Source organism: Macrobrachium rosenbergii, chromosome 14 (assembly GCF_040412425.1).
Source record: "Macrobrachium rosenbergii isolate ZJJX-2024 chromosome 14, ASM4041242v1, whole genome shotgun sequence".
Taxonomy (NCBI): Eukaryota; Metazoa; Arthropoda; class Malacostraca; order Decapoda; family Palaemonidae; genus Macrobrachium; species Macrobrachium rosenbergii.
The window spans coordinates 28312384-28326579 of NC_089754.1; the positions used below are offsets into that span (position 1 = coordinate 28312384).

The window sequence follows — 14196 nt, forward strand, 5'->3', positions numbered from 1 at the left end:
AGACGCGGATCGAGGACTGCATCCAGAGCCTGCTGGCGCTGAAGACCGACCTCCAGAACGAGAACGCCCGCATCGAGGTCGAACTCCTGCCCAAGATCAACGAACTGATGATCGAGCACAAGGACGCGATACAGAGCCTGGAGAAGACTCAGGTCAAGCTGGCCAGCCAGCTGAAGGAGGCCAAGGACAAGAAGAGGTACCTGAGGAACGCCAACGACAAGTACGACTCCTCTTCTTCCTCCACGAAGCTGAAGGAGATCGTGTCGAAGAAGGACAGAGACAACAGAGATTACTCTGCTGCCGAGTCGTGGCTCGAGTTGTTCAAAAACCTGTCTCCCGAGGACGATAAATTGATCAGGAAAACGAAAAAGGTTGGTTTTTATCCTATTTCTCTTGGTTACTTATCATAAATCATTGAAATCTACTGCATACGAGACGCTAATTACAAGATAACTAATTTTGCACCATGTACGGAGGTAGCGCCACCAGTGCACCTCACGTGGTGCACTGTAGGCACTACTCAAGGGGTTTGCAGAGTCTCATTGGCAACTAGCTGCCTCCACTTTTAAGCCTTTTATTTTACCTCCATTTCCGCTTCCTTTCTTCATCCTTGCTGTCCAACCTCTCTAATTGTTACTTCGTAGTGCAAATGTTGGGTTTTTATCCCAGTGCCACCTTTAGATCTTTGTACTTCCTTGCTGTCGAACCAAACCCCTCCAACACCCTATTTTCACTGCCCTAGCACTAAACGGCCGAAAGTGCCCCAGTTCTTGGCTTAACAGCCTAAAATTTCACAAATCAACAAACTTTAAACAGTTACAAATCGACAGAAACTTCATCAACGTTACTACATCACTGGTAAAGTGTATAAAGGAACAGAGGAACTGCATTTAAATTGCCTCCTATCCTCTCCATAATTACATATTTCGATCATAATCACTCTGGATATTCAAAGGGCACATCAAAGCAGAATCGTTTTCATTATCTGGTAATCATGCATTATCGGCTTTACGTCAATGTTCTGAAAAATCAATTGCCTATAATGAAGTTACTGCCAGCTATTTATTCGATGAGTGTGCTTCTGACGTGTAATTAGCCGGAATGTGTTCGTGTTTTGAAGGGGTACCGTGAGTCCTGTACGAATTCACTCGATTACTGGAGCCAAGCTCGTTTTTTTTTTTTGGCTTTTAAATGGTACTGGGTGAGTTACGAATTAATTTCCAGCATAGCACGTGTCATAGAAATTCAATAAAAACTGGCAGTAAATGTTATTTTGATCCGAGCTTTAATCGTGATTAGGGGTAAATAGACATCATGTACCAAAATGTTATTTTATCACAGTTCTGACGTTCCTTTTTTATTATGGTTTGAAAGGACTTTTTATATCCATTTTCTTGCTTCACGTATAAACTATCTGAGAAATCATGATAACGATTCTTTCAGTAAATCAGTTCTGTCACGTCTCTCGTTCATTTTCTTTCTTCCTTTTCTGATGTTTTGGTTGCCACATTCCTCCTGACAGGTATTCTCCAATTTCCCTCCTTTCAAGTATATTTCATTTATAATTCTGTCAGCTAATCTGACATTCTCTGAATACAAAACTTTATCAGCAACATAGGTCTGTTTTTCCAGATATTCTCTCTTATCTTATTCTCTCTCATCTCTTCTTGCACTTTTTCTAACTTCACTCTCAACAACGAGTACTTAGCACTTTCCACTTTCTACACCTCTGAAAGTTTTCTACAAGATCGTTTTGCTTTTGTCTCTTCTTGGCTGGCTGCATACCCTGGTTTCATCCATTATACAAGATGTACCTTCCTAATGTCAATCTAGTTTTTCACTATGGCTACATATCCTATGAAAATGCAAATCGGTTTTGAAATCAAATACAGAAAGCAGAAGGGGGTGTGGCATTTATATGAATTCTGCGAGAAGAAATTTTGAGTGTAAGCCAATCTGAATGCAGGAATAGGGAGAATCTCCTTAAGGAGAAATGTTAGTAATCAGATAATGCTGGGATTTTCTGAGTCAGGTGTTCCCAGGGAGTACAGTAGTACAATACATTAAGTAAAACTCTTTTTTGTCACTTGAGAATTGGCTGTAGACATGGAACGCAGGAAGAGGAAGTAATGGGTGAAGCAGGGACTTATTGTGATGAAAACAATGCACCTTTGGCTGTTCGGGATTAACGTATCGAGTAACGTAACCTCTGAGACTGAGATACATTTCTTTTCAAGAAGCCATGATGAAGGGGTAACTATCCTCTATATAGAAGTGTCAAGGAGGAAGTCGTTTTCTATTCAAGCAATGCTGGTGTTCTTCATTTGATATAAGAACTAATATAGCAGTCTTTCTTTTACAGAAATGGATTTTTAGTTTTCTGTAAAAGAAAACTATTGTGCCGGCTTCGTCTGTCTGTCCGCACTTTACTCTGTCCGCACTTTTTTCCATCCGCCCTCAGATCTTAAAAACTACTGAGGCTAGAGGGCTGCAAACTGATGTGTTGATCATCCACCCTACAATCATCAAAAATACCAAATTGCAGCCCTCTAGCCTCAGTAGTTTTTATTTTATTTAGGGTTACAATTAGCCATAATCGTGCTTCTGGCAACGATATAGGATAGGCCACCACCGGGCCGTATTTAAAGTTTGATGGGCCGCGGCTCATACAGCATTATATCGAGACCACCGAAAGATAAATCTATTTCCGGTGGCCTTGATTATACGCTGTACAGAAAACTCGATTGCGCCGAAGAAACTTCGGCACGTTTTTTACTTGCAATGATATGACATCAACCACAGGGATGTAAGATTCAATGTGCATGTTAGTAAACCATAAAATATATTACGAAAATTTTCCCACAGAGTTATCCCTTAATCGCAATATATTCCCGACGTCGATATCCGGAATTAAAAACGATAAATCAGTCAGATTCGATGACGACAAGAACAAATGACTGCAGCTGTGCCGGGACGCATCATACGACGCGCGAATCCCAGTCGAGTTTCCTCTCCATTAGAATGCCTTATTAATCACGTATCTCCAGGACTAAAAAGTGTTTCGTTCCGTCAGCCGTACAAAAAAAAAAATCTTCATTAATGACCTCCACGTCCGAAAAGCCATTTGTTATGAGAGCCCGGGAGGCTTCTCATTCGTTATACACGTCAAACCGGGATTCCTCATTACGCCCTTTCATCTTGGTCATTTGTTAGTCCGGGAGACAAAGGATAAATGCATCTGATATTTCCGACCATCGTCCAAAGACAACGCAGCTTCAAAAGTGATGAATTATTGGGAGATCTGTTCGCTGAGGTTTTTGTATTCACGATTTTTTCTCGCTTCGCAATTTCGCTTTTATAACAAAGGCTTAACGAAAGTTAAACGCATACATGCAGACTTAAGTGATTCGTTTTCCCCTTGGTAATTACTAGAATTGGTATTGGACTTCGTACTCAAATGATATTTGCTCATGAGATATTCTTTGGTAAGAATATTACTTCATTTTTGTTATGGAAACAAATTATATATGCAATTATAATCTGGATTTACTTGGTGTTAAAAGGTATAAAGGCTTGGTATGAAAAAAAACCACAAAGTAATTTTCTTGGTAGTAAGAGCACTCCTTTTTTCTTAAAGTTTTTCATGTGTATAATGATATATAAGACACACATCACACACACATATATATATACATATAGGCATATATATATGAATATATATACGTATATATATATACTGTATACATAGATATATTTTATACACACACACACACACACACACACACACACATATATTATATATATACATATATATATATATATATATATATATATATATATATATATATATATATATATATATATGAATATAAGAACACCCATAAAACACTATTTCGGGATTATATATTTCGGGCACTAGCTTTTGTGCCCCTGTTCACTGGTAGAATATGGACAGGTGGAGAGTTACAATGGTATATATACAAAAACATAAAGGTGTGGCCCTAGGCCTCCGATGCTATGGGGTGGCGTTTCTTAAGGAGGAGAATGGCCAAATTCCCTAGTGGTTTTTGGCCTATTAGATGGATCTGGCGGTCGCGTTTCCTGGGTTATCTTCTTCATGAGGATTTGAGGATTAAGGTGTCGATGTCATCCGATTTCAATGTTCCTGAAAGGTTCATATTGTTGGTTTGATTGATGATAGCAGATTCCAGTATCCTTCTTTTGTACGGACAGCTCTTTTGAAAACCAACTCCGCCCTTTACTCAGTTAATGGCATGCCTGTATTTCTGATATGTAGGAAAATTCCCGAACTCTCGAAGCGTAACGTACTGATCTTTTGTGCTCTGTTAAACGATCTATGTTGATCTCGCCTACGTAGATGTCATCAAATTACATACACGGTATCTTGTAAACTCGGCTTCTTCCTTTTTTTATTTAAGTTACGTTAATTAGCGAACTCCCGATGGATTTGGGATAATGGAAAATGAAAGGATTGTTAGGCCTGAGTTGCCGGGCCTTTTGGATGTTTTTCATTTACGGAAGTTTTATTTTGTTGTTGAAATCTATTTGTCTGACCAGTGGGACCTTTATAGTATATTTTATTCGCTTTGTTAATAGCCCTCTCGATTGTGTGGTGGATATAGAAAGTTGCGTTGGTGTTGGCGGATCGTGTTAAATTCTTTATCCAGGTACTCATTTGAACATCAAGTCCTCTGAGGAATCATGGTAGGGTGCAATATTCCTCAGAGGACTTAGGATATGTTAAAATATAATAAAATTTTCCACAGAGTTATCCCTAATCGCAATATATCTACGTCGATATCGGAATTAAAACGAATAAAATAACTATAAAGGTCTTCGATGACGACAGAACAAACAAAATAAAAGCTGTCCGGACGCATTACATCCAAAGGCTTCGATCGAGTTTCCTCCTTTCATTTTCCATTATCCCAAATCCATCGTATCTCCAGGACTAAAACGTGTTTCGTTCAAAGGGAAGCCAAGATACAAAAAAAAAATCTTCATTAATGATCCTCCACGAATAACAAAGCCATTTGTTATCAGTAGTTACGCTTCGGAGAGGAGGCTACATATCAGAAATATAAAGAATTTAACACGATCGCCAACACCTAATTCAACTGCTATATCCACCACACATTATCGAGGGCTATTAACAAAGCGAATAAAATATACTATAAAGGTCCCACTCACAACAGACAAATAGATTTCAACAACAAAATAAAACTTCTGTACGATGAAAACATCCAAAAGGCTTCCGAGCAACTCGGCCTAACAATCCTTTCATTTTCCATTATCCCAAATCCATCGGGAGTTCGCTCGTTAACGTATACTTAAATAACAAAGGGAAGAAGCCGGGTTTACAAGATACCGTGTATTTTGTCAGGACATCTACGTAGGCGAGACAGGTAGATCGCTCTCACAAAGAATAACAGAGCACAAAAGATCAGTACGTTACTTCGGAGAGTTCGGGAATTTTCCTACATATCAGAAATACAGGGCATGCCATTAACTGGAGTGGGGCGGAGTTGGTTTTCAAAGTAGCTGTCCGTACAAAAGAAGGATACTGGAATCTGCTATCATCAATCAAACCAACAATATGAACCTGTCAGGAGGACATTGGAAATCGGATGACATCGACAATTATAATCCTCAAATCCCTTGGTGAAAAGATGACCCAGGAAACGCGACCGCCAGATCCATCGCCAAACAGGGAGCTAATGAAAAAAACCACAAAGGAATTTTTGGCCATTCTCCTCCTTAAGAAACGCCACCCCCATAGCATCGGAGGCCTTTTTATGTTTTTGTATATATACCATTGTAACTTTCCACCTGTCCATATTCTACCAGTGAACAGGGGCATAAGCTAGTGAAATATATGGTTTCAACGTTTAAATAGTGTTTTATGGGCCTTCTTATATTCATATTACACTGTTTATTACAGGAAAAGACATTCATATATATATATATATATATATATATATATATATATATATATATATATATATATATATATATAACCTAATCTAAGTAGAAACATTGACAAATGATAGAGTTGCTAAATTAACTACTGTATTACTTTACCTAATTCCTAAGCTCTATTTAGACTTCATTATTCCGAAAACGATATTTTTTGAAGATCTTATAAATCATTTCACAAAGATTTTATGCTATCATTTCACAAAGATTTGACGTCGCACAAATGCCCCTGCATAAAGCGTTGGCCGAAATCTTATGCACACAAATCTACTCGCGCCATAATAATACTTTATCTCTAATATTTATTTATATATCTCTGCTATTTATTAATATTTCATCTATTTATCTGTATTTCATCTCTTTTATTTTGTCTCCACAGGTGTGCCGTTCGACCAAGGAGAAAGTGAGTGTTGCCATCGAGGTGTTCAGTTCAAAAGACTCAAGCGACGAAGATGTGAGTCCTGTTCTGGACAACGCAGCCATTACCTTGAGGGAGCTCACTTTCTCAGGGCAACTCACAGTGAGTATCATGAAGAAAAATATGAAACGATATGAGATTGTGAAAGGTTAATTTGTTACTAGGCTACTGTGCATAGAATATGTACAGAATTTAGTTCCTCGTTGGAGGGGCAGTATCGTTCTCAGCTAGCACTCTGCTGGGCCCGCGTTCGAGTCTCCGGCCGCCCAATGAAGAATTAGAGGAATTTATTTCTGGTGATAGGAATTCATTTCTCGGTATAATGTGGTTCGGATTCCACAATAAGCTGTAGGTCCCGTTGCTAGGTAACCAACTGGTTCTTAGCCACGTAAAATAAGTCTAATCCTTCGGGCCAGCCCTAGGAGAGCTGTTAATCAGGTCAATGGTCTGGTTAAACTAAGGTATACTTAACTTAGGCCAAAGGCCAAGCACTGGGACCTATAAGGTCATTCAGGGCTGAAATGAAATTTGGGAGGAAAAGGTTACAAAGGTTTAACAGGAGGAAAACCTTGCAACTGTACTATGAAACAATTGTTAGAGAGGGTGGAAAGTCAGATGGAAGAAAGAGAATGTGAACGGAGGTACAGTAAAAGGAATGAAATGGGTTTGCAGCTAGGAGCCGAAGGGACGCTGCAAAGACCCTTAAGTAATGACTACAGTGCATCACGTGAGGCGCACTGATGGCGCTACCCCCAAAAAGGCCTTAGCTATTGTAGGCACGTCTAAAGTCCCGAGGATGTCACGCAATTAAAACCTCAGAAGTTCAAGAGAAGATGCAATGCATTCCAACCCTAAAACAATTCTCCTTGTACTTTCAGTAATTTACATTTTCATCTATTTATTAATTTGTCAGTTTGGCTTTCTTTTACTAATGACTTATCTCTTCCTTCAGTATTTCTCTACTATCTTCTGTAAATTCTTTCAAATGAACACCATCAGATTCTTTGGAAGCTTGAATTTCCAGTCAACTGCCCGTGTAAGCCTGTTCCATATGGATAAGGTTCAGCTTCTGAATAATAATAATAATAATAATAATAATAATAATAATAATAATAATAATAATAATAATAATAATAATAATAATAATAATAATAAGGTGATTTAGATAAAAGATGAAGGGTTTTTAAGGAGAATCCATTAGTTTCCACTTGTCAGCCTTTGACTTTGCTTCTATTCTTAAAGAATGTGGACAGCAAAATTTGAAAGGCGAAAAGCAAACTTTATCCCCGTATTAGCAATTTAATTTAGTATTCAATATGGCCACTGCCTATTCATATTCTAACCACTGCATAAATCATCCACTATATTCGTTAATGTTGTTATAAATGAAGTGAATTTCTCACAATTGCGAGCCTTTGGGAAACCACTGGGTCCGTTTCAACCATACTTGACCCATGTGCAAGTGGATTTTTTAGTTTTCTGAAAAGACTACTATTGTGCCGGCTTTGTCTGACCGTCCGCACTTTTTTCTAACCGCACTTTTTCTGGCTGCCCTCAGATCTTAAAAATTACTGAGGTTAGAGGGCTGCAAATTGATATGTTGATCATCCAACCTCCAGTCATCAATATACCATATTGCAGCCCTCTAGCCTCAGTAGTATCTATTTTATTTAAGATTAAAGTTAGCCATAATCGTGCATACGGCAACCATATAGGACAGACCGCCACCAAGCCATGGTTAAATTTTCTAAGCCCCGGCTCGTACAGCATTATACCGAGACCACCGAAAGATAGATCTATTTTCGGTGGCCTTGATTATACGATGCAAAAAAACTTGATTGCGCCGAAAAACTTCGGCGCAGTTCTCACTTGTTTTATAGTTACATCTTTAGATCCTTGTATTTTTCATTTCATTTAATTTCTGTCTTAAGTGCTGATTGGCCGAAAGTGTCCCAGTGTTTGGCTTGTCAGTCGAGATTTCATAAATCGAAATCAGCTTGAGATAAATTCATTAATTGAAGAATAACTAATGAAAATCAGTTTTTGTGCTTTTATTAGAAAGGTTACCAGTAAATTACTTGTCCAATCCAAGACGAAAATAATCAGACCACAAAATAATAAATAAAAGACTATAGCTGAACCAGTTTTATTTTGATTAAACTGCCAAACTATCTTAATCATTACGTTGCATTTAAAATCCCAGATTGCAATAAACAGACCATAATACGAAATGAAAGTATATATATATATATATATATATATATATATATATATATATATATATATATATATATATATATATATATATATATATATATATATATATATATATATAAATATATATATAACATATTATATATATACATGTATATATATGAACATATATATATATATATATATCTTCTTCTTCTTCTTCTTCTTTTAACGTGCTTTTTTCCCATTTTTGTATGGGGTAAGCACGATGACTTCTTTTGAAGGACTTTTGATTTATAGACTTGTGGTCTCGATCGGCTACCCTGCCTGACATCACTTAGACCCATTATATATATATATATATATATATATATATATATATATATATATATATATATATATATATATATATATATATATATATATATATATATAATATATATACACACACACACACACATATATATATATATATATATATATATATATATATATATATATATATATATATATATATATAAGCATATCCGATTGAATACATCTACAGCTACAACACCTAACATTTTTTACATCAACTCACCAAACCATCCTAATCCTGATCTTTCTCTTTCAGCCTCAGAGGCTTCAGGAAATGAGCGAGCCGGTGAAGGCTCTCCTGAAGCAGAGAAAAATCTACGCCATTCACTACGATAAGGGAATCTCGAGAAGTGCCAAATTCACCATCAAGGGAGACTACCTCTACCTCCACCACTTGGAAAACAAGTCCCCGCCCGCTGACGCTTATACGCTTGAGGTGAGCCCAGTTTTACAGTTGTTTCGAATGTTCTTACGTTCGTATATACACACATATATATGTGCATATATATTATACACATGTATATATATACATACATACATGAACGTGTGTATACATATATATACAGTATATATATATATATATATATATATATATATATATATATATATATATATATATATATATATATATATATACTGTATGTGTAATCATCACACAATAACGTAAGGAACAGGAATATATGACTCACATCGGGATCGAACCCATGTCTTTCAATTGAATGGCAAGGGCGTTACCTGTGTGGTCTTTTGGTAGCGTCCTTGCTTTTCAATTGAAAGACCTGGGCTCGATCCCATGTGAGTCAGCAATTTATATATACTGTATACATACACACACACACACACACACACACACATATATATATATATATATATATATATATATATATATATATATATATATATAAATTCTTCGAAAACAAGAGGTGACGCCAGAGAAGAAACAATACAAATAGTCACTGACACATTCATATATTACCCGCTGAGTCGAGGATGATAATGTGTAAATATTTTGTATATATCTGTAATGTTGCCACATGACAGATACATGACACTGAAAAAATGAATTTGCATTACGCAACTGTAATTTTGTAAGACATGAACTAAATTCGTTTGATTTGATTTTCAATACAACTTTAAAAGGCTAATTCGACTCAATATTTTCTTAATTTTCGAAATTGTTTATTAATTACTATTCTCACACGTGCTAATTATATTGTCAACTTGAACAGGAACAGCCAAACGAGCGCTATAGTCAACATTTTGATTTCACTGGGACGTTTCGGCTTTAACGCACTAAGCCATTTTCGACCTAAAATAGAGGCAAAACACCAAAACGTAAACTTTATATTAGTAAAATTCAAATCAAAGAAAGGTCACACTCGAGAATAATTTTTTTATAAAAAAACATACTACTCAGGAAAGAATCTTGAGTACTGGCTAAATACGAATGACATATTTTTGATAACCACTTGTTCTAATGACTGTGAGGCGATTAACAAGCCGCATATCCTAGATTTTTATTTATCAAACTACATGCACTGGAAGTAGATTTTTTTAGTAAAATAAACTTGAATTTCAAAAAACTTCATTATCACACTTACTGAAATTCTATCATGTTTTGTGATCCTAACTCACTGTTGTTATTGTAGGATTGCAAGGATTGCAAGTTAATATATGAGAGGTTTTTAACAGAATTTTGTTACTCGTATTTTATCCTGCATTGATAGGATAAATTTTATAATTTTTCGAAGGGTAATTTTCTATGCTAGCCACGGGGATGGGGGGGGGGTTGTATAGATTTTGGGGAATGGGGGAGGGATCTGTAGAGAATTGAGGTTATTGGGAAAGAGGGGGCCGCCAAGCCAGTCCAACTCAGTCCAAAGCCTGGATTAAATATGGAAGGTTGGAGTCAGTCAGAAAGGGCATTCGTGTATAAAACATTTCAAGACAGAACCAACTAGAGGAGTGTTTTTAAAAATAGCGACCCCGACTTGGGATCAAGCTGAAAGACGAAGAAGAGGGAGAATGAAACAAATCATGAAAATCAGCAAATAAGCTTCATTTTTCTTTTCATCAGCCAGACTTCGCAATGAAGTGTTTGACAAGACCTTCATGCAAAGATGGGCCCCTCAGCCTACGAGGTTCAAATCCTTCTCATTTTCTCTTTTAATTTTTTCATTCTTCTTCCTGAACTTTGTCTCCTGCTTTCTCCTTCTCCCTATTGTCTCCACTATTGTCTACTCCATTGTCTCCACTCTTCCTCCTCCATGCTTTCTCGCAATGAGCACTAAAAAAAAGAGAGAAAGACAAAAGCTCCTTGCCAAGGTATTCCAGTCTCTTAGGTAAATGCAATTAAGGGTTTATTTGCTTCCTGCCTTGACCCAGCTCATTACAGGCGTCTGTGTTTGCTTTCCTCTCGTCAGAGGTCCCCCACTTAGCTATGGTTTCATCATTTTTTCTTTCCTCTGGCAGTCGTTAGGATGTTTTCTTTCCAACTGCAATGAAATAAATGATTTTTTTCGTCTGTTCAGCTTTCATTCAGTACCAGGAAGGCTCTGGTCTTCATTTGTGTGTGTAATATAGTTCCCTTTTCCGTTGAGAAGAATTGCTAACTATAATTGTCTCGTATGTATTCCAGTAAATTGGGGGTTTTCTGAAATAACCAAAAAAACAGGTTAAAGGCTGATTTAATATCAGTATGTATATTAACAAAGTGAACGCACATAACTGAAGTACTTTGTTGTATCTTACCATTATTAGTCTGAAATCGCATGTAACTGATTTTGACGATTTTAACAAAGTAATTACCCAAGATTCTTCTTATTATATTCAAGTTTTGATGATGAAATGGTCGAGAACATTTATGGACATCATTCTCAAAAAATATTTTTTGTTAAGGGGCAATAATAATATTCTCTCAATAAAATAAATGTTACCAAAATATGTCTGTAATTTAAATTGAATGATATAGTCAAGACAGCCAGTACCAACTAATATATATATATATATATATATATATATATATATATATATATATATATATATATATATATATATATATATATATATATATATATATGAGTTTGTGTATTCACGGTTGCCTAGATTGTGTTCGTATCATTTCACTGACAGTAAGAGATATTAAGTGAATTTCATCTTAATAATAATTTCCTCATGATCATGGTACAATGCATGATGTAGAGGTTGCTAACCTAACCAGTGTCAAATAAAACTTAGGACATAAATTCAGAATAAATTTAGAATATACATAATGCATCGTAAAGACTTTTTTGGAACTAAATCTTTAACGGATTTTAAAACCTTTCGTATCCATTTTCCAGTACAGGGACGTTCTCACCCTCGTAGACCCCTCGTCCACACTGACCTTTCTGGAGCTGAGCGCCGGAGGATCAACTTTAGGGCGCCTCCACGTTCTCCTCGCCCCTGAAACCGCCCGCGCCAAGAACTTCGCCCTCCTGTGCACCGGGGAAAAGCACCACTCCTACGCTAACACCAGCCTGCTGTGGGCCAGGCACAAGGGCCAGGCCATGGAGGGCGTTTGGGGAGGGGATTACGAGATGGACGACGGTGAGGGAGGCGCGGCTTTAGTCAGGGGCCTCACGACCGGAGGAGAGTACGAACGCCCTTGGACAGCGGGTACTGTCGAGGGCCTTTGGTGGAAAGGTGACGCCCAGGGGGCGCAGTTCTTGATCTACACCCGCGATAACCCCGGGAAGGTTTGCGAGAGAGCCTTCGGGGTTGTCGAAAGGGGTTTGGGGGTTTTGGTCAGGGCAATCAACCGCTACCCAGACATCAAGCAAGTCAAGGTTTCCGACTGCGGGTTGGTCATCCACTGCTCTGCTACCCATTGATGAGGCGGGGGGCGGCGCCCCTCGGGATGGCGAGCCTCTCTCGCGCGTCTGACAAAGTCAAAGTAGGGTATTTGTGAAGAAAACCTTTTTTTTTCTTTCTTTTTTTGAGTTTTTGTAGAGAGGACTCCGACTGCGGGTTGGTCATCCACTGCTTTGCTACCCATTAATGAGGCGGGGGGCGGCGCCCCTCGGGATGGCGAGCCTCTCTCGTGCGTCTGACAAGTCAAAGTAGGGTATTTGTGAAGAATACTTTTTTTTTTTTTTTGGTTTTTGTAGAGAGGAAATCAGAAGTCCATTTTTGGTGTTCAATCTCATAGCGAATCTTAGCTGAAACGTAGCAGTTTAACGGCGGCTGGCGACGACTGCTACCGACGAAGGCGGCACCGAAGACAGTAGCTTTTCTTAGTGGGTGGCGGAGGAGAAGGACAACAGACGCATGGCGGAACATATCAGAGTTCGAAGGCTGAAGGCTATACAGCTCTCTGTGTAGCTGGTGATAGCGGCTCATTTCAGTTCTGAAGGTGATGGCACAAATTCGTTCTGAGGCGCTGATAGCAGTGGTCGGCCAGCCGAAGATAGATGCGTCGGGGAAATAAACAAAAACAAAATAAACAAGCAAACCGTTCCTTCCTTCGAATGTGGTAAAACTCCGCTGTGTTCTTTTCAAATCCGTGACGTCACTGTCGTTCTACCAAAGATGACATCTTCATCATCAGCCTGATACTGCCTGAGTCGTGTTTTTCGTTCCAAGGCGTCATAAGTATATGCATCATTATGCGCTCTGTTATATACCATGTCCAAAAAAAAATATATAAAAAATAAAAATAAGATTAAAATAGGTAAGTGACTAACATAAATAACCCACTTCTTCCATATCTCTTCAACTTTAATCATCAATCGTCAAGATTAACGAAATGCTGCCAATTCTTACTTAGTCCCATCCGTAGTAGAAGATAATGTTTGGTAAAGAGTCTAAACTTAGAATCAAAAGGTCAAATTCTCAAGATTAAAAATTCAAATAAATTCTTCCTTAGCAGTTGGTTCTCATATTTCAATTTTAGAGTAATGTTCCTCAGTAATTTTGTTATGTAACATTAATAAAAATTTCAGTGTAAGGGTTTTTGTATCATTTCAAAAGCCAAAAACAGGAGGGGCCTTAGAGAGAGAGAGAGAGAGAGAGAGAGAGAGAGAGAGAGAGAGAGAGAGAGAGAGAGAGAGAGAGAGAGAGAGAGAGAGAGGGTTTGTCCTATATTATTTTACTACAATGACATGATTAAAACTTCCTCAAAAGTTGTAGTAACTTTAATTCCTAATAAGTAATTTTCCAAAGGATGGGTTTCCCACAAAATTCTCTATATA

General features: G+C 37.6%; 1 protein-coding gene across 1 annotated transcript in view; it reads left to right on the forward strand.

Moving 5' to 3' along the window:
• LOC136845848 (uncharacterized) overlaps nucleotides 1-13952 on the forward strand; it is a 20225-nt gene extending 6273 nt beyond the window's left edge. The window contains exons 2-5 of the mRNA XM_067116253.1: nucleotides 1-371; nucleotides 6377-6517; nucleotides 9222-9401; nucleotides 12307-13952. The exon at nucleotides 1-371 is cut by the window's left edge and continues 364 nt beyond it. Of these exons, the coding sequence (XP_066972354.1) occupies nucleotides 1-371; nucleotides 6377-6517; nucleotides 9222-9401; nucleotides 12307-12837 (1223 nt within the window). The 3' untranslated portion in view covers nucleotides 12838-13952. The remainder of the gene's footprint in view (nucleotides 372-6376; nucleotides 6518-9221; nucleotides 9402-12306) is intronic.
• The last annotated feature ends 244 nt before the right edge of the window (nucleotides 13953-14196 follow it).